Below are 21,864 nucleotides of genomic sequence, written 5' to 3'. Positions count from 1 at the left end.
GAAAGACAAGGTGCCAGGTGCAAGTTCTATTATGGAGACACAAACGGGACTAGGTAACTAGACATGAGAGGTCAGCGAAAGGGAAGAAGTGCAGGGAAATCATCACAGGATACAAGCTATTATTGAAAAGGAAATGAAAAGAACCTGAAATCAAGGAAACATCAGCCAGAAGGAAAAAGTTCTGCTCTCTTTTGCACTCCAGACCCAATACGTTACCTTCCTCATGTAATGCTGAAAGCTGCCTAATTTCATCATGAAATATCTGTCCTAACCTGGACCACTGAAGCCCACTTTCTGGTGTTTAGAAAACTTGCTGAGATAAAAGGAGAAACAATCAAGAAATAACCATGACCTTTGGGAACAAAAAGCCTGCAGCAGTGAGCGCTGTCCAATAACCCCTAGACTCTTCTCTGGTATCGAGCATTTCCAAAGGCAGACCCCACAGCATCCCACTGAAGGCAAAGTGCTGATGAGAGAGCAAAGCCTCTGTGAATACCCTCGTTGGAAGGGGATGCTTTTCTCTTTCTCTGTTAGTAGCATGGCCACAAGTCCCTTTTCTAAATGTCAGGATCAGAGGATGCAAAAAACCAAAACAGGCTGACTACTGAAAAGAGAACTTCAGCTGATGAATGCCTTGAGAAAAACAAACCCCCAAACCTTCAGATCGATGAGAATAATTTCTCCCATCCCAGTAACATAAATCAGTTCTTACCTCAGAGAGAAAAGTATACATTGTTGGGAATATGCCAAAAAATGGTGATGGCTCCCAAGGATCAATGTACATGTTGCACAGATGCAGACTCATTACTGTCCCAAGGCTTTTAAAGATATTCAAGGAAAAAGTCAAATAGCAGCAGATCAGATTTTTATAGTACTTGAGGGTTTACAAAATACCTTCCCTACATTGGTCCTGCCATATAGGTCCCATTTAGAAAGAAAAGTTGAGACTCACAGAACCTATGTGATTTGCCTAACATAGTGATAGATATGAACTTGGGATGTAAATCTGGATCTTTCTACTATATTCACAGTGCCTTTCCTCCTCAGAAACAAATGAGACAGAAATGACAAAAGAGATGGAAGATGATTTTGCTAATCAGGGAAAATTCCAGAAATCCTTAACATCAGCTAGTTTTCTGCCTTTTGGAAGTAAGGGAGTGAAGAGAAAAAGAGAGGAGACAGAATCACTGACTGACATGAGTAACAAGAAAACTAGATCATCTTGGAAGAGACCTCATCTAGTTTTCAAATAGTTCTGAGACCCCATTGACTGAACTATGCATAAGAAAGTGAGAGGAGCTCAGTATCCCCTCTCAATAAGAGGGGAGGATGAATGCATGTATTTTGAGGGATATAGGTTGCTGTCCCTTTAGCTCTGCTTTAGACTTGAGTAAGAATCAGCATTGAGAGATTTCCTCCAGCTTTTCAGTGCTCCTGATTTGAAGCAGAGTGAGGGGACAAGGTACTGACGTGAGGAGAGCCACGAGCTCAGGCAGATGCCCCTCTGTCTGACTCACTACGATGTCTTTGAGTCAGAAATGAATGATCATGCTGCTAGAGTATTGTGGGTATCTTAGGGATAAGATAATTTCTATTTCTCATTCAATCTTACATAAACAGCTCACAGCAACTTTGCACATATGGCCTCTGATGGATGATTCTCTGTGACTCTGGCATTACAAACCAGCCAGCCAATTAACTAACCTTTCTGAGCCTTAGTTTCCTCACGTTTAAAATGGGTATAATATTCCTCATGACTGTTACTGGCTGGTAAGGATCTGGTTTATGCAGGTACTCCCTCAAAGGCTGTAGAATGAAACCTATCCCACGTGCTCTGTACACTGGAATCCTTATGATGTGAGATATTACTGTTATACACTGATGAGATATAGGAGTGTTGTTAACTGAACTCTGTACGGGATGCTAGGAGCAGAAAATCAGGGGATTTTTGTTTGTTTGTTTTGGGGGAGGGGTGGTGGTGTTTTATTGCTTTGATTATTTCCTTCTTTATAGCAATGGAAGATAAAGTTTTAGTCACTGTCTAAGAGTAATATCGCCCTCTTGGGATCAGTATAAAAACTTGGAAGTATAAAAACAAAAACACTCTTTTGGCACAGAAGTCAAGAACAAAGTCTTCAATCTACTTTTAATATGGTGGGATGGTAATGTTACCATTAGACTGTCAATTTCTGGCCAACACACAATGGCTCAAGCTACTTCCAGCTGGAACCAAATAATAAACTGCTTGTTATATCTAAGAGGCAAAGCGCACTCGCTCAAGAACAAGAGTTAACAAGAAAGAACACCTTAGTTTATCTACCCATGGAACATTTTCCACCACCCTGTATGTTAATAATTAGAGATACAGAAAACTGCTTTGAGACTTCCATTGTGGGATACAGTGGGAAAAACTCTGGTCGTGGAGTCCCTCTCATTATTCTTACTGTCTGCATGACCCGAGGAAAATCACTTCACATATCTGAACCTCAACTTCCTCATGCAAAATAGGAGTACTAATGAGGAATCAAAAAGAGAAAAAGTGCTGTGTAAACCTAGATAAGTCTAAGTTCCCCCATATTTACAAATGAGGACATCGGTTCTGGGAGTTCAGGTCCTCTCTCCTGAGACTCCATGGCCTCCCTAACCACACACTGCTCAACACTCTCCACTGACCTGCTACCCCTTCACACCACTCACTAGGCTAGGCAGGAGTCCAAGAACCTTTCTCCTTGGGGTGCAGAAGTCAAGATCACCATACTGGGAATTAGCCCAATCAGTCACAACCTTAAACTAGGGGGTAGTATCCTGACATATGAAGCAACATCCAGGGGTCCAGTGACACTGAGAATTCCACTACTGAAGGTACTGAGGAAAATGCAGCCCTGGCAACACAATTTCTGCCCCCCTGGCTCCATGCAGATGTTGCTTCGAGCGGTTAACAAAACAGAATAACCACAAGCAGCAGCTACTATTTGAAGGCCTCCAATTATTGGTACAAGGAACATGCATAGGTTTCCCTAGGCCTCTTTCCTTGAAGGTCCAGGTTGCTAAGGATCCATTTTATAAAAGTGGAGTATAAAAGAGTATAAAAGTAATCCTGGAAACATGACTCTATATCCACAATCATAAGAGCAACTATATTCCAGAGGAGCTTTTTGCTATATGTGGTCCACCACAGTGCCCAAAGTGCCACCATTGGAAGATGGTGCAAAAAACAGGGGGGAAGGGAAAGGTAAAGTCTCCATCTTGCCAAGAGAAGCTACTAGAGCCAATTTCCACCTGGCAGGGCAGCTGACTGTAGTCTACTAGAAAGCCTTACTTCATCAGCGTACAGCAGGCGGGGTGAATGGTGGGCTAAATGTTTTCATCCTCAGGAGCCACCAGTGTGGAAGGAATTCAGGAGATAATGATGATGAATCACTCAAACCCAGAGTCCCACAAGGGCTGATTGGAGAGCCTTACCGATTTTGGTAAGACCCTGCAAGGCGTAAAGGCTTGGAGCGGATTTGGAATAGACAGTGTGTCTGTTATCCAAGAACCAGCATCGATGAGATAGAAGGATGGCCACCAGCTGATGATTTTTTTCCATATTAACATGAAGAGTATGTGAATTTTGTGTGGAAATATTATGATGTAGAAGAAGCACTTTAGCCAATGAAGTAATGGATCCTTTTAAGTACTGACAATTTTTATTGGTAATAAAATATGAAACCAAAAAACAATACATAAAAAAATCAGAGAATAGGCAGCAAGGTTAGTTATGTAGGACTGTATGCAAATCAGGGGGATGGGATGCATTTAAGTTCCAAAAGGATGTATCCTGGGAATACATAATGCAATATTTTTCAAACTGGGCTAGGAGCAGGAATTTAACTGCTCCTACATAACCAGATAAGTAGAAAAATTGTTATAGTTTCTAGTAAGAAGTCATTCAAGGATTTAGATAAGTTAAAAAAAAATCCCAGAAATAAACTGTACTAAACCTTTTGATACATGCGGATTCCATACATTGGTCAGACTTACATTATCCAGGTCCTTACGCAGTGCAATCTTGCTAGTCACTAGCTCATGGGCCAGGTCATCATTTTCTTGCTCCAACCTCATGTTAGCTTCTTGGAGGCGCCTGTTTTCCCGCTGGGAGGCAAGGAGATATATGAACACACAAATGGCAAAAAAGGAAAAGTTTCTCACAACTTGTTCTATATTGGGAAAATCACTAAAACATTTCGTGAAAAGAAAATCATTTCCAGCTCCTATCAGAAACCTGCCTTATCCTGGAGGGATTCCGAAGAATAAGAACCACTTCCCTTTTCCAATTTTCTACTTCCAGGAAGAAATAATTAAGTCAAGTGACCTTGGTCAAGTAGCTATTTATTATTACTTAACTACGATAGGAAGGTCAGTGAATTCTAAGACTCAGGGCTGTTGGCTGATAGATTCTTGAAAATAGATACTTGAAAAAGCTGAACCTGAAACCCAGAAACAATACACTCTGGACACAATGACAGTTGTGACTTGAAAGACAAAACAGGCACAACCTTATAAAATGAAACATACAAGGCATGTTAACTGGACCAGGTTTTACACTGAGTTTCTTAGAATGATACCTCAAATCGCTCAATGGGGTCTTCCTGCTGGGCCTGCTGCTCCCTCATGGTATGATATTCTTTTTCATACTTTTTCAACTTCTTCTGGCTAATCTATGAGAGATCAAAGGAAAAATGTACAGACATATGAGAAAAATAGTATACAAACATATCCTATGTTTGTATGGCAAAAAAAGGCATGGAAATGTTGTGAAGTGGAAGCTCAAGTCCGCAGTTAGACATGGCAGCCCCAAATGCTCCGTCTTCTTCAGCTCTGAGCATCTATCCAAGTGTAGCATCCAGAACAAAGGAAATGAGAGTCCTGCTCTCCTCTGTTCTGGTCAAATCATATCTGGAATATTATATTCAATTCTTTTGGGTGTTTTATTTTGGCAGGGGCATTGACAAACTGTAGTAGGTTCAGGGGAAGGTAACTAGGATGGTAAGACATTTAGAGTCTGCCATAAGAAAATTCACTGAAAAAAGTGGGGATGTTTGCCCTGAAGTCCATCAACACGTCAACAAATAGTTATTAAGGTCTCACTATGGGCCAGGCCTGGAGAAGAAGACTGCAAAGCACTCGAGTATTTTTGCCAAGAAAACCTCATGGACAGTGTGGTCTATGTGGTCACGAAGAGTCAGATGTGATGGAACGATTGAACAATGACATGGGCCAGACACTTCATCAAGGCTGAAAATACAAAGGCAAAAAAAAGTCTTTGTCTCATAGAGCTGACATTCATACAAAAGTCTGCACCTTTACAAGATATATATATATATATATATATATATATATATATATATATATATATATATATATGTATATATATATATATATATATGTGGTAAATTGGACATAGTCTTAGAAGGAAGTAGTATTAAGGGAGCCTAGGAAAGGCTTCTTGCAGAAGTGGGGATTTTAGCTGGGATTGAAGGAACATGGATGTGTGGAGGGAGAGAATACTAGGCAGGAGGCACACCCAGGAAAGCACACAGCTAGAAAATAGTGTATTGTGCAAGGAACAGCAAGGAATCCAGGGTCACTGTATCACGGAATGTAGAGTGGGTTAGAGGAATAAGGTGTAAAAAGACTGGAAAGGTGGGAAAGGAACAGGTTATGGAGAGCTTTCAAAGTCAAACAGGATTTTAAATATGTGACCTTGGAGGTAATAAGGAATTGCTGGAGTTTACTGAATGGGGGAAAAGGGAGGATGGTGGGGAAAAGAGTGGGTAACATGGTCAGATATGACTTTTAGCAGGTTCACTTGGGCACCTGAGTGGAGGATGGCCTGGAAGGGGGAGAAACTTGAAGCAGGGAGATCAACTGGAAGGCTACTGCAATAGTCCAGATGTGAGGCAATGAGAAAACTTCAGAGAAAGTATGATGACTCTTTTCAAGTATCTGAAGGGCTGTCATTTGCTTGGTTTGACCTCAGGGGGCAGAACTAGGAGCAATAGGTACAAATTTTAGAGGGTATATTCTGGATCATCATAATAAGAGATCAACAGTAATAACAGCTCTCTCAAAGTGGAAGGAATGCCTCCTGGAGGTTCCACAACACTGACTCAAGGTCTTCATGTGGAGGGTGGATGACCACTTGTTAGATATGCCAGAGAGCATATTCACGTCCCAGCTTGAGATTGTGTGATATTCAGATACAAATGGAAGAAGAATTTTGGCCAGCCTAGGAATCTGATTATAAAAATGCCTATTGTTGTTGTTGCTTTTAATTCTGAGATGACATTAGGATGATCATATAAGCAAGAGTCTGAGTATCCTGACCTACTAAGTGTGTTTATACGGAGGGTTTCCCTTTCATTAAAAGCAGTTTACTTGGTGAGATTTCTTTCCCAACACTTTTGCTGTAACTATAATAACTTCAACAAATACTGTTAAGACATATATACCCTTTGGTCATGCCACCTCCACTTTGAATCCTATCCCTTTTTATGTTATGTGAGTTGCTGTTTTCATATACCTCCTCCCTTCTCCACTACCTTTAATCTCTCCACTGGCTGTTTCCATTGTGCTGTCAAAGACATATCATTATCTCCTAACTTTAAGTAAATGTAGAAAAACTTAAAATTGACTCTTTTTTTCTGTTTTGCTTTTTCCAAGTAGGCAACATGGTACCTTAGGTAAGGTGCTGGATTTGTAATCACAGGGTCTGGGTTTGAATTCTTGTTACCTGTGTGACTTTGGACAAGTCACTTAATCTGTCTTTTCTTCTAACTTAAGTCCATGGTTCTCTAACCCGTGCATTCCCTTTAATTCTTTATTAACTTTAACAGAAATAAGTTCAGATGGGGGCTGGTTTTGGGGAAGAGGCAATGAATTCTCTTTTGGACAAGTTGGATTTGAGAGATTTATGGGACATCCTGTCTTGCAACGTCCAACACTTTTGAAGTGTGTTGGAGTCATTTGCATAGAGAAGGTAGTTGAACCCATGGGAGTTGGTGGGGCATCAAATCAAAGTGCAGGGAAGGGAGTCTTGGGAACACCCAGTTAGGGAATTGCCAATGCAAAGGGATGTAGTGGGTGAAACAATCTTTGATTCCCTGAATTCAAAATGCTACTACCTTACTTTGAATTGCTATGTTAATCACACATCATAAAACTTGGCACCTGATCTGTTGTCATAAACTATTCCATGATTCATGTCTATTCAATCTTTTCTTCACCCAGTGATATTTTATTCAGACATAGTAAGGTGTGGTATAACAGAATGAAATTCTGACTTGGAGTTGATAAGTCTTTGGATTGGAGTCCTTGCCCTGCTCAGAACTATCCTTTTCACTTTGCTGCTAGGAGCCTCAATTTCCTCATCTGTTAAATGGAGATAATACCTGGATCATCTATCTCACAAGCTATCATAGGAAAACTGCTTTGTCAATGGTGAAGTGCTACAGAAATGTGAAACACTGTTACAGGGTGGTAACGTTCCGCACACTCCTCTCACCCAGCACTGCTGCTACTATCTAGACCTGCCTCAATCAGGACTTCTATTAATGGAGTCTTGGATTCTGCCCAAGCAGTGTCAGTCAAGAAAAGAACATGGCTTTGGTTCTAGGCTGTAGGAAGACACCCATTAAACACTTCTGGGGAGGCCACAAAGCTTAAGGTGTAGGTCAGCTTTAAACCCTCATCTACTGCGGTTTAAGGCCAGTGGCTGAGTATTTATTGAATTTCTAAATGATACCCAGAGAAAGCACCTATATAAAACACTTCTGTAGTTGGTAAATGGATAAACAATCCTAACAGATCAATATGGAGGAATGGAAAATAAATGCAAACAAATCAGAATTGTGGCAAGAACACAATTTTTGCTGTAGTTTGCGATTAGTCTTGGAAAGGGGGGAAAACCAGGGATGAGGCTCCCCCTAGTGAGAAGCATGCAGCAGTGAACTCACCATGTTCAACATGACCTAGCTTCCTCAGCGTTCAGATCTAAAACTGAAGAATTACAAAATCTCAGAGCTGCATGGTATTTCTGGCTTCATCTATTTCAAAGTGTCCCTGTGACTTCCTACAACATGCCAGAGAAGTACATAGCCTCTCCTTGAAGACATTCGGTGATGGGGAACTCACTACCTCAGAAAGGTACTTGTTCCAATTTTTGATATCTTTGATTATTAGAAAGTTTTAGATAACAAGAGCTAAAACTGGTAGCTTCCACCACTGGTCCTAGTTCTGTGCTTTAACACCTCAGAACCCAAGAAACAGCTCTACTGTTTAAGACCCTCTAACTTAAGTCAGTGAGAATTTCAACTTTTAAATACTCAGATACATAAAATGGGTCCCTATAATCTGCCAAAGGTCACCCACCTTTTCTCATACTTCCTAATTATTCCTCTAAAGGACTACTAACCAAAATAGTCGCTAAAAAATGGCATTTCTTAAAAGAATCAAATCTTTCCTTTCCCCTCAGTATCTTCTCTGTGAAAAGGATCTAAGGAGACAGTAATGTGATTTGTCAGGTTCCTCTACATTAAAGCTAAGACCATACTTGTTCCACTGGCCAGCAGACCTTGAACTCCAAGTCAGTCCTGTGGGTCTGCAGATTAGACCTGGAAACTACTATAGTTCTTCACCATGACAGTATGATCCCAGTGAAATGGAAAGTCAAAATGGATATCTGGATAAGAGAGTCAGGTATAAGTAGCAAATTATAAGAATTCATTTTTCATTTTTCCTAATTAAACTTCTGGATTTCAGAAATGAGACTCCAAAACAAGCCTCCTGCTGAAAGTCACTTGTGAGATTGATCTTAAATGGAGAAGATTCTGGGAAAGGACACCATGGGGTTCAATTGTGCTTTGTGAATGAATAAGGAGGGGAGAGAGTCCAAAGATTTTACTCATGACAGTAAAACACATTAGGCAGTTTGGTGGGACAATGGACAGAACACACTGGACTTGGAGTCAGCAAGACCCGAGTTCAAATCCAGCCTCAAGTACTGTGTGAACCTTAGCAAATGATTCCGCTTGTTTGCCTCAGTTTTCTCTTCTGTAAAATGAAGATAACTATTTGCCTCAGGATTTCTGTGAGGCTAAAACAAGATACTATTTGGAAAGGGCTTTGTAAACCTTAAAGTGTTATATAAATGCTATTATTATGATTACTTTCTCCCTTCTCTTCCCTCCCCACCCATTCCCATATGATCCTGGAAGGGAGGTGGCCTACTACCAACATGACATACTGACCAAAAAGGCCAACATGACTTTGGACTGCATTAGTAAAAGCATGGGGGAGGCTGGTGACACAGTGGATAGACAGCCAGGACTAGAGTCAGGAAGACTCGTCTCCCTGAGTTCAAATCTGGCCTCAAACACTTGCTAGCTGTGCGACCCTGGGCAAGTCACTTCACCCTGTTTGCCTCTGTTTCCTCATCTGTAAAATAAACTGCAGAAGGAAAGGACAAACCACTCCAGTATCTTTGTCCAGAAGATCCCAGACGGGATCACAGAAAGTCAGACACGGTTGAAATGACACAACAATAACCACCACCATCACAACAAACGCAGGTGCAGACTTTGGAGGTCAGGAGTAAGAACGGCCCCTGCTCTGGTCAGAACACATCTGGAGCATCATGTGCATTTTCAGAGGGGCAGTGTCAAGCTAGAGCACATCTGGAGGAAGGCAAGTGGTTTGGTGAGAGGACTGGACTTAGGGGACAACAAAGGACCAGCTACTAATAAAGCTAATATTTACACAGCACTTTGATGTTTACAAAGTGATTTACATGCATTACCTTATTGAAACCTCATCAAAAAAGGTAACGGGACACAGATACTAAAAGTATCGTCTCCACTGTACAGATGAAACTGGGGCCCAGAGAGGTTAAATGTTTTGCTCCTAAATACCAGAGGTGGCATTAAAAAAAAACCTGGGTTTGTCCAGAATTGAAGGCTTTTTCCACTCCACTAACTTGTGTCCCTGGAAGGATTTTTAAACTTGGAAGGGAGCTCAGAGATCAACTACAATACCTTTTTTAAGAATGAGTAAACTGAGGCCCAGAGAAGTTAAGTGAAGTGTATAAGGACACATAGGTAAAGAAGAGGCAGTTCTGACAATCTGTCAGGCTGAAGGAGGACTCTGTTCTGTCAAGCACCACTGGGCAGAAATGTGAGTACCACATGGAGTTGTTCCTAAGGGAAAAGGGCTTCCTCAGGAGACAGGCTAGATGACCACTTGATGGAGGGGTAAAAATGAGTATGTTCTAAGGCTCCTAAGGATCAAGGGATTTTGGAATGCTCTCATGTACCTGGCTGACTTTTCCTTCTTAAGAAGCTCACCCCTCCTCCACACACTTTTATGCAGCTGTGATGTTCTGTCATGCTTTTGTTGTGTCTTTGTCTTCCCGATTTCCACAGATCTCATTACTGAAGTTCGAAAGAACTAAAGGGCTAAAATCATGTCTAATTTCTATTTGTAGTCAATCTACTGTCCTGCACGGAGTAGGTCTTAAGTGACCATTTGAGCAAGGAAGACTGATTCCTTCCGTCAGAGGTTGAAACACTGGATTCTCTCTCTCTCTCACGTGTGTGCACGCACACACGCACACGCACACATCCTCCTTTATACATGATTAAAATTTACACCAAGCTTTTTTCTGCTCAAAAGTACATATGCATAAGAGAAAGATTTCTTATGACAGGAAAGGATTTGTAGTTTAGAGCAAATGAATGACATACCTCATTCTAACTAGAGAAAAAGAGAGGGCTGGGGGTAGGTACACACTAGTTTAGGATTTTGGCAGCCAGCAAGTGTTTGCTCCAGACTACCTCTTTGTTTACCTTCTTGTTAGTTTCTTTCAGGTGTGACTTATAAAAAATTCTACATGCCTATGTCCTATCAATTACCTTCTTCATGCTTATGATACAAAAAATCAAGCCAGGACCAGTCAGATTACTCTTGGGGAAAGAGCTGGACTTGGACTCAGGAGTCCTGGATTCAAAGCTTGACTCTGAAATTTACTAGCTGTTTGACTCTGGACATGTCATATAACCATTCTAAGCCTCAGTTTCCTCATCCATTACAAGGAGTTAATAATACTTATAACTACATACTTTACAGACCTTCCATGGGGAATGAATTTTGTAAGCCTCTTAAATGTTGCCATCATATTTTTTTGAAATATACTGTTTAAAGACTTAGGTTAGGTGGTTCTGATGGCCATAAATATATCAACAATGACAGTCTGTGTATTTTCACTGTCCTGACTCATCCTGACCCTTTACGAAACATATAAGTAAATTAGAAATAGATCTAAAACAAAGGTTAAGTATGCCTCATATCTAGTCTGTCTCAAAAGGGATTAAAAGGATCCCTTCTAGGAGAGGATACTGGATATTAATATTCAAGATAGATATTTACTATACAGCCTACACCTCTGACTTCACTGATATGGAGAAATTCCCAGTGGGGGAACTCACTCTACCAATAGTATAGGTGCTCAGCACTCCCTAGGTAACTCTTTAAGACTATATGTTGCAGAGAAAGTTACTCTTAGAGAATTGCCCAGAGCACTGAAAGGGTTACACAGTCACTAGGAATAAGAGACTGGATTTGAACTCAAGTCTTCCTGACTCTAAGTCCAGTTCTACCCACTACAGTCTCCCTCTTATCAAGATGTTAGACAGCTATTTATTTATTTATTATTTCACAAAAGAAACACCCACAGACTTAAAACAGCCTTATAGTCTTTTTAACACAAGGATGGGAGTTCCACTAATTATCCCACCTCAGGGATAATTACCTTTGTTAGTTAAGAACTCTTTTTGATTGAATCAGTCTGAACTAAGTATGAGATCCCTTCTTGAATCAATTAAAGGCTTTGAGGCTTGGTCATGGCCTGAGGAGCTTGCATAAAAAGGAGGAGCTATTTCAGAACTAGAGATCTCAGGGACTAGCTGAGGAAAGAATGTGATCATGATGAGAAGAGAAGCAAGAAAGCAGCCTCCATCAAAGAAGGAGAGGAGAGAGAGGAGAGGATCAGGCTGTGGCAGGTAAGGGATATCAGGGCCATCAGCTACAAGGCATCTTGAAGTAGAAGACTCAGGCTGGCAGAGCCAGCTCCAAAAAAAAGGACTGGTTTCCCCCCAATTTCCCTTTCAAGTTGCCTGTGTATACATAGAAATTTCTTCCTTGCTTCTTAACCCAAACTTTTCTAGTGATCTGAATTTTGTTTCAATCATAAAGAGACTAGGGGTTAAGTTTTACCTATGGGCGTTATCTCACCCTGAATGAGTACCAAACAGGCCTTGGCCTAAAGGTGCCAAGGTCTCCCACTGCATCCTGGGCCATCTCCAGTCATCCTGATGAATATCTGGTCACTGGATCCAGAAGGCTCCAGAAGAGAACTGAGGCTGGTGACCTTGTACAGCCCTCCCTTGCTCAAAACAAAGTCAAGTGCAAGTCATGTCGTCATTTCTCTGATGGCATGGTCTTCCTTGGCAATGAAGGATGAACACAACAGCCACAAATAGATGATCATGGCTCTTGACTGGGTGCGGCTCCCACTGCATGCTAATACCCATTCCTGGAGTCCCTGATTACCAACTGAAGCCCTAACCCAGTTTCTGGTCCCATTCAGGAAACTCCCCTACTGAGCCTGGTTACTCAGTTACTCAGGCAATTTCCCCATCACTTCTTGGTCTGATCAGGAATGTCCCTTTCTCCATCTGGCATCATTTACCTGTTCTCAAACATGCTCATCTTTAAGGACTCCACTCCAAGTATATACTCCCACCAAGATCTTTGCCATAATACATGTCTTCCAGCCTCATAGAAGTGATACTGGCCTTGTGTATGTTGCTGAATCTCTATTGTATTGTTATGTGGTGTGTATACTGGTATGCTTACTGTGCCAGTGTAGCAATGCTCATCTTTGTGCTACTTTCCAGAGTACCAAATTTCTTATAAATCCTTGAACTCAAGTTTTTGCTCTAACCTGAGCTTGAGACCAAATATGGCAAACAGTTACTAAGAAAACTTTAATTCCCTATTAACTACTGAATAAAGTATAAACACTTCATCTAACATTCAAGGTCTTCTAAGATGCGCCCCCAACCTAATTTTTCAACTTTTTCCCCTTATATTCCTTCTCTTCATTTACCCTGGGCTCGAGCCAAATCAGATGACTTGCTGTATTTCAAATGTGCCCCTCAGTTTCTAGTCTTTTTGTGTCTGCTTATGTTGTTCACAGGATTATGGATTTAGAGTTTGGAGGGATCGCAGAAGTGCTCCACAACGTGAGGAGTGGAGTGTTTCTCCAAGCCAACCTTGACAGTAAAGTAGCAGAACTGAGATTTGAATATTCTGACTTCAAATCCAGCTGTTCCCATTAAACCAAGCTAAATCTTCCTGTAGTCTTGGAAGCAATCAGATTCCTCCTTGTCCTTTAAATAAAGTAGCATATATACTTAAGGACTTAAAAAAAATTAGGTGAAGAATCTGGACTTTATTCAAGAGATAAAACAAGGTCACTTGATGTTTTGAGTAACACTAAACACACTCATCTTGGAAATTAAACACAATATTTATTCTGCCACGGGTAAGTAAAGCACTATGTCAAGAGTACTGGATTGGAGTAAGGGATTTGGGATTGGTTTAACTGGTTTTTACCTGTGTGACTTTGGGTAAGAATTAGGTTTAACCTTTCTGAATCTTGGCTTTCTCATCTGTAACATGGGGGCTTAGATTAAATATTTAAGCCCTTTCCAGGTCTAAATCCTATGATCCTGGGATATATAAGTACGGGGAAAAATTGAACTGCTTCAGGGTTTTTGGAAGTCAGATGGCAAAAAATTATCAGACATTTTTACTACAAACATTTTAGTGGTACAATAAAGATATGACATTACAACTTCCATTCTCTCCCTCCCCAAGAGCCCTGGGAATGTTTCAGTTTTCTTCTGAGAGGCAACATGGAATAGTATAGGGGAAATAAAGACGTGTCTGGGGTTGATCGATCACTAGCTGAGTGGTTTTGGGCCAGCCATTTAATTTTGTTGAGCCTGAATTTCTTCATCTGTGAACTTGGGGAATACCATTCTGTAACTTGTAGAACTATGACTAATGTACACATTTGCTGAAAGAATCACATAGGAAAATTCATTTAAAGGGCTTTGTAACCATAAAGCTCTAGAAATTTAAGCTATTATTACATAATAATAATTATGATAACAAACAGCACTTTATAAGAAGTCTGCCAATGCAATTCCAGTCACTTGAGAATCTATCCAGGATAGGAATGATTCCTTAAACCACATTTTTCTATCAAGGGACAATGACCTGTGGGACATGGAGTGTGGGAACTCAATCCAACAAATGGCCAAATGATTGCCTACAGTAATAAAGATGTCTTATTCCCACAAATAACAAATAAGAATGGTTTACCTTTTTGCATTGCTTTCGCAACAGCACTATGACTAAGGGTAAAAAGTCTCCATTTTAGAGGATTCTCATCAGGGAAAATGGCTTGCCTACAGTCACATAACTAATGAGAGACAGTGGCAGAAAGAAAGCTTTCTGACTCTAAGTCTAATGTTGAACCATACCAAGTCTCTAAAAATCTGAAGATCTGATCTTTTTACATGAAATCTCACTCATCAGTTTCCTGGTTGAACTCATTTCTATGATATTACTTTCCTTCTATCTGTCTGACTGCTTATTCGCAGGCCCCACTCTCAGCAAGGGTGGCCTGTCTCACAAGGCTCAGCCCAGGGTCCAATACTTTCTCTAGGTATATGTAGAGATCCAGCTTCAGTGTCTCCTGAACTGCACCTGCATTACGGATGCCTGCTGGGTATCTCTCAGGTGTCCAATCAGTATCTCAGATTCAACATGTCAAACATCGGGTTCATCTTCTCCCTAAGCCTGTTCCTCCTGACTTCCTTCCTTCTGTTGATAGTATCACCATTTCCTAGTCATTCAAGTTCATAATCTCAGATGCATCTTTAACTGCTCTTCCTCTCTTATCCCTCACCACAGCCACTAAGTGGTCAATGCCAAGGATTTTTTCCCTATATTTCTCATATCCTTTCTTTTCTGTCTCTCTACATGGCTACCACCTTAGGCGGGGCCCTCATTATCACCAGCCAGAACTACTCACGAATCCTTTCCCTCTTTTCCTCCTCCATTTTACTGAGAGCATACTGATATTCATGTGTATCCTTTAACTCTCCAAGGGCAGGGAATGTTTTCTCTCTCTTTTTTTTCTATGTATCCCTGGTGTGTAGGATATTGCTTTCCACATAGGAAACAAAATAAATATTTACTGAATCAAGTTTGTTGAATTTTCATAATAACAATCAGTTTCACAGAGAATCACAGAGAATCCTGACATTTGATGCTGTCTCAACGAAAGCTGCAAACTGAAACATAGTTCACCTGACATTTTACCCATTTGTATAATAACTTTTCAAAGCAAGAAGTACCTCTAAGTGATGTGCCTTCAACTACTAACCTAGCTCTAACCCATTAGCCCAAGTCAAGTTTGCCTAGGAATCAATTTGGATTAAATCCAAATCCAACAATAGTGATACAGGACACCTTCCATTTGGATTCTTCTCTGAAACTAAGACTATCAAACGGTTTCAAGTTAATGGGAATTCAAAAGGGGCTAATATGTGCAGTTACACTGATTTCTCTTCAGAGAGGTAGAAAAGGAGGGCAATTTAAGCCATGCTGCTTGATCTGCTCCTGTCTATGAACTCTCATAAAAAACCTGTCTGTACTATTCCTGGTACACATCTATTTTCTATTACATTACTGACATACTTATCTTATTCTTTCCTTACTAGATTTTAAGGTTAGGGAGCATTTTCATTTTCCAGTGATCCCTCCCCAATAGACTGCAGCCCAGAATAGGTACTCAATAAATGTTTGATGAAGACTAGAAATGGAACCCTTCTATGCCTTATCTGCAAAATGAGTATAATAACTGTTTGCACAGAGATGTTATGAAAACTGAGTAAGTTAAGAATGTGAAAACAATCTGAAAATCATTTAAGTGTTACACAAATGTAAGAGATGAATATAGGTCTTCTTGGTTTTGCTACTTATATGACCTTGGGAAAGTCAGAAACTCTGTGCTTCAGTTTTCTCATCTGTAAGAAATATGAATAAGATAAATTCCAGAGATCTATTCCAATTCTAAATCCTATGATCCCATTATTATACATTTAGTAACAATGTGCTCTCTTGGAAGATTCACAAACTTCTACCAAGGCAGTTAGGTAAAACCTAGCAGAGGAAAGGGAAAGGAAAACTTAAAATGGATAAATTACTTTTTACCTTCATATTGCAAGCTAATTCCATTAGCTTTTTTGCATTTTCTTCAGAGCGATATCGCTTAGGAAGCTGAACCCGAAAGAACTTCAAAGCCCCTTCAAAATCTGTCAGCAGCAGGTCATCCTTGGAAGTCTTCAAAAAGAAAGCACATACAAACATAGAAACATTTACTATAAAAATGCACAAGGGGTATCTGGATAAACCTAAATACAGTGACTACACTAGTGCTTTCCCCTTTTCGTGTCTTTGCTTGAGCAATCATTCGCTAAGCTTGCAATGTCCTCCTTTCTCCTTAGCTATCAAATCCCTACTCATCCCTAAAAGTTTAACTCCAATGCTGCTTTGCCCATGAAGCCTCTTGGCTCCTGATGCCACCCAAACTCCTTCTTCTGTGCCTCCCCTTATCAAATGCACTTGGTTTGCTACCTGTCTAATGCACCGAACACATATCATAATTATCTATGTGTCATATCTCTCTACTGAACTAGAAGATTTATGAGGTAAATCTCCTATTTTTCTAGTACAAGTAAAGGGTTTGCACTTAGTATATACTTAATAAATCTTTGTCAAAAAAGGTCTCTTTAAGTTTTTATCAGATCCTCTTCTTTCAGTGTAGGGCATTGCAGCACCAACATGTGAAAGCACTGACATTACAGTAAGGGGTGGCTGTTTAAAGTTTACTTTAAGATAAGACTAATTACCATATAGGACACAGAACATGAATGAAATAAAAGTTTGTCAGAAAAGCTTACCTTTAATAAACCCAGGGCAACGTTAAAAATAACACTTATTCCCTAGAAGAGAGACAAAATGAACAATTTTAGTACTTGGGTCTGGTTATCATATCTGCTTCATAAAAACTTCATTTGATTTCTGAAAAAGTGATCTACAACATCTTTTCCATCTCTAAATCCTAGGAACCATTAATTAAACCAGAGAACAGAATCTTTGGGGAAAGGGTAGGACCAATGCTCTGTACTGACAATCTCATTTGAACTGTTGTCATCTCATGTTTTCCTGAGAAAGGATGCCTCTTGTCCTACTCTCACATGACTCCCTAAGGCTAATTTCCTAAATGGAACCACATGATTCAAAATAAAAATTTTACAGACTCTTATCTGTTATGTAGTAAAATATGTCAAAACTTCCAGATATATTGCAAAGACTTCAATGCTTTGTTGGCAGTGTGTCACACTTGGGGCACCTCTGTCCAAACAGTTGATGTACCCTTTCTTACTCCCATGAACTGAAGTAATAGAACCTCTGAGGTGGAAGAGCTCTCTGAGGTTCTCTAACATCCTGAAGAGGAATCCCCTCTACAACATCCCTGACAAGTGGCCAGCTACCCTCTGCTGAAAGACCTTCAAGACTGGGAAAGCTACTACCTTCTGGCAACTCACTAGACCTGTGGATGGCTCTAATACAAAGGACATGTACGCTGAACTGCCTCTCCATAACTTCTACCCATTGTTCCTTGTTCTGTCCTGTGGGGACGAAGCAGAGTAAGGGCTCAGTGGAAGTGGTCTTTATCATACTGTCTTCTCTCAGGAAACATGAAACAAGTCTTTGGCTCCTAATGTAATAGCCAGAATTTACTGTGATGGTTGGTGTCATTTGGCATTTTGTCACAAGGGAGGACTCATGATGAGGATTCACTATTTCGACATGACCATGATATGAAAATAAGACATTAAAAAGAATCAGGGAAGTAAAAACCAAAATTTCCATAACCTTTACCAGTTTTTATAAAGCCTTTTTCTCCCAAAAGTTCTTTTAGATCAATGTGATCCTGATGTTACAGAGTAGCAAACAGACCATCAGAAAGGGAAAGTACTTCATAGACTTTTGTAGGAGTAAGGGAGCTTAGAAGTTATCTGTATATTTTAAAGATGAGGAAACTGAGATCAAGAGGGAGAAAGTGACTCACCCAAGAAACACAAAGCTACTGCTAGAACTAAGATTGAAATTCACATCTTTTCATTGTAAGTTCAGTAGTCATTCCAGGATACCACACTGCCTTTCAGTCAGATTCATGTGGTGACTAAGAAACCACTTTAAGGCCTACATGTGTACAAACCTTCCTCTTTTCTCCTCCTTCCTTATAATAGTATTCTTTCCTGGACCTAACATCCCTCTCTTGTACACCTGAATGGCTTTGTCCCACTCCATCTCTATAAGTGCAATGGAGAGCTGACAAATTTATGTGGATCACTGAATAAGAAACTAGGAAATTCCTTTGCCTTTGCTTGCATTGAATACAAAGAACACCTTTTGCCATTCTCTTCACTTCATTTGTTGATATCCTACCTATCCTCCTTTAAGGCTCCTTTATGAAACTTTTACTGATCCCCCCATCTGGAAAGGACTTCTCTCTCATCTGAACTCCTACGACTCTATAATCCTCTTACACATTTACAAAACCTAATTTACATTTCATTCATTTGTGAACATCTCAGTTTCTACCCCTTTAGACACGAGACTGTAAATTCCTTGATGGTAAGAAATAATTCTTATTTTCTGTGTCCTCCCCTGGGATCCAGCAAACTACAAAGTAGAAGCCAGTGTACTGCAGTGGAAAGGAGCACTAGACTTGGTAGGCTGGGTTTGAATTTTGGCTTTTTGTACATAATCTCAGGCAAAACTGACACCATTAGCCTACAGCTCCCTCTTTTCTCCTCTTCACTCCACTTTACTCAGATCTATTTTCCCTCACTATCTTCTGCTTCATCTGCGTCATATGAGGAGATGGCCCTTCTCCTTGCCAAGGCAAACCCCTCTACACTTAGCCTTTATTCCTTCCATTCTGTGGTCTCCAGAAGATTGCTTCCTCTATCATCTCCCCTCTGTCACTAAACTTCAATCTTTCCCTGTCTACTGGTTGTTTTCCTAAAACATACCTATTAGGCTGTTTCTCTGCCTAAAAACACACTTCTATCTCCACCATTCTTAAAAACTCCTTCCTTGGTTCGAACATCCTATTGTCAGCACTCCACTTCTGAACACTGTCCTATATCTCTCCTCCTTTTCATGGCCAAACTCCTTGAGAAAGTTAGCTATAATAGGTGTTTCCTCCCACCTTGTCCCTCCCTCTCATCTTCCCCTCTCTTTTTGCTTGATTGTAAATCCTCAACAGTCAGGTTTCTAGCCTCATCATTCAACTAAAATCCGCTGTCTCCAAAGATCCCTTTTAAGGGTCAAATCCAAAGACCCTTTCTTTTCTTTTCCCTCTATACTATTTCATCTGGTGATTTCATTAGTTCCCATGGATTAAATGACAATCTCTATGTCAGTGTTTCTCAGATTTACTTATTTAGCCCTAAACTCTCTCATCTTCTCCAATCTTGTATCACCCTTTATGCCTGTTGGCTATCTCAATTTGGATCTTAAACTCAAAATGTCCAAAAGAGAACTAACTCCAAACCCTTCTTAATTTCCCTTTTACCCATGCTTGTAAACTAGGTGTCATCCTCAACAACTCCTGACTCGCACTTGTTCCATATATGAAATCTGTTGTCAAGTCCTTTGAAACCTCTCCTGAATACATCCCCTTCTCACCTCTGATATAGCTACCAGTCTGGTGAAGGTCTTTTCATCTCACACCTGCATACTGCAAGAGCCTACAAGTTGGTTTCCCTGCCTCCAGTCTCTAGTCTCTCTCTGTCCAATCCATCCTCCACTTAGCTATCAAAACGATCTTCCTAAAGTTTAGCTATGACTAACCTACTTGATAAATGCCAGTGCATCCCCTCCTCTTCCACCCAGCTGATGTGCCTGGTTTTCACTAATGTCTCTAGTAACTCCTTTGTTACTCTGAAACTTACTACTTTTCATTACTCCCTAACTCTGAGAACCCTCTTTTCCTCTGATGGAGGGTAGATAGTGTAGACTCTCCCAGATCCTCCATTTAAGGAGGTGACCCGGTCTAGACAGCTCACCACTATCCACAGCTGCAGGTCTTCAACATGCACCTGTACTGGGGACTCTCCTTCCCCCATGAGATTAGGAGATCCTCAAAAGCATGGGTTGCCTTTTGCCTTTGTATCTTCACTACTTAGCACAGAGCCTGGCATATACAGCAAGTGTGTAATAAATGTTTACTGGCTGGTTCCCTATTACCTCTAGGATCAAACATCTTGTTTAGCTTTTAAAGCTCCTTAAAATCATGCCACTTCCTACCTTTATGCTTTACACACTTCCACATACTTTATGATCCAGCAACATTCTTTTTGTTCCCTGTACAACAACACTCCATGCCTGCTCACTGACTACTCCCTACATTTGTAACACTTTCCCTCCTTTTCTCTACCTCCTAGCTTCCTTGTCTTCCTTCAAGTGCCATGTAAAATCCATCTTCTGTGGCTTTTCTTGGTCAGCTTGGGGAAGCTTTCCCTCTGTGATTATCTCCAATTTACCCTGGACATTTTTGGTACATAATCATTTACATGTTGTTTCCTCCATCAATCTGTGAGCTCCTTGAGAGGACATTTTGGTCTTGCCTTTCTTTATATCCCCAGTGTTGAACAGGATTTGGAGTTAAAGGGTTGTGTAAGTTCCTTGAAGTAGACTGTTTTTGCCTTTCTATGCATCCTCAACACTCAGCACAGGGCTTGGTGCATGGTAGACATTTAGATGCCTGCTGACTATTGACTTTTTGACTTCCCTTCCCTAAGCCTTAGTTTTATCACCTATAAAATGAGGGAGTTGGACAAAATGATACATATGGTCTCTTTCACTCTAATTCCTATGATCTTATAAATTTTTTTCTCTCTCCTACTGGATTTAATACAAGTATGTCTTACTCAAATCTGTCTGCGCCACAGCCTCTTTCAACATGGGACCTAGGACAGTCCACTGCATGTGGCCCTGGCAGGAGGGTGGAGAGGGAGCACCAGCAGACTTAGCCCTGGCTTAAAATGTTAGTTCTGCATATATGAACTTCGAGACCTTGGACAAGTCATACAATTACAGACTATCTGAACTGGAAGAGATCAACTAGTCTAATCTCTTCATTTTACAGATAAGAATTTTGGAGCTCATAGAAATAAAACAATTTTCTTAAGGTGACTTGTAAAATGGGAATATCTGGCACAGGAGAATTATTTGTTACACCTCAATTTGCCAGCTCTGAACAACAGTTAGGAAGACAATAACCATGTTATCTTTGAAATGGTGGAAAGAAGACTGAAAAATACAGACAAAGTTGTGTGGTCATGGATACATACCTCACACAATAGCAGGTCAATTATATGGAAGACCATGTAGAGAGGGAATTTCGCAGTGAAGAGTGTAAGAAACCACTGGGAAGCGTACATATGTGCCTCAAGGCTTATATCCAAGAAGTGGTTGTACAGGTCGGGAATGTATTCCTGAAATGGAAAACTAATTAGTTTGGGGGATAAATGCAGCTGTTGATTCACACTCTGAACACTCTTAAATCTGCCAGGAAAAAGATAAGAAAGTCACATACTCATAAGAGTTCTC

At 40.4% G+C, this 21,864-nt stretch overlaps 1 protein-coding gene across 4 annotated transcripts in view; it reads right to left on the bottom strand.

Annotated features, from left to right (window-relative positions):
• RABGAP1 (RAB GTPase activating protein 1) overlaps window positions 1-21,864 on the bottom strand; it is a 217,273-nt gene that overhangs the window by 12,156 nt on the left and 183,253 nt on the right. For all 4 annotated transcript variants that reach the window (XM_072631849.1, XM_072631850.1, XM_072631848.1 and 1 more), the window contains exons 17-21: window positions 21,606-21,749; window positions 17,136-17,177; window positions 16,387-16,515; window positions 4,608-4,700; window positions 4,024-4,134 (exon numbers count right to left, since the gene is read on the bottom strand). In XM_072631849.1, coding sequence (XP_072487950.1) covers window positions 4,024-4,134; window positions 4,608-4,700; window positions 16,387-16,515; window positions 17,136-17,177; window positions 21,606-21,749 — 519 coding nt within the window. The remainder of the gene's footprint in view (window positions 1-4,023; window positions 4,135-4,607; window positions 4,701-16,386; window positions 16,516-17,135; window positions 17,178-21,605; window positions 21,750-21,864) is intronic.

Source organism: Notamacropus eugenii, chromosome 1, assembly GCF_028372415.1.
Source record: "Notamacropus eugenii isolate mMacEug1 chromosome 1, mMacEug1.pri_v2, whole genome shotgun sequence".
Lineage (NCBI taxonomy): Eukaryota > Metazoa > Chordata > Mammalia > Diprotodontia > Macropodidae > Notamacropus > Notamacropus eugenii.
Note: the sequence above shows the minus strand (reverse complement) of the source record. Positions and strands in the feature narration are given on the sequence as shown.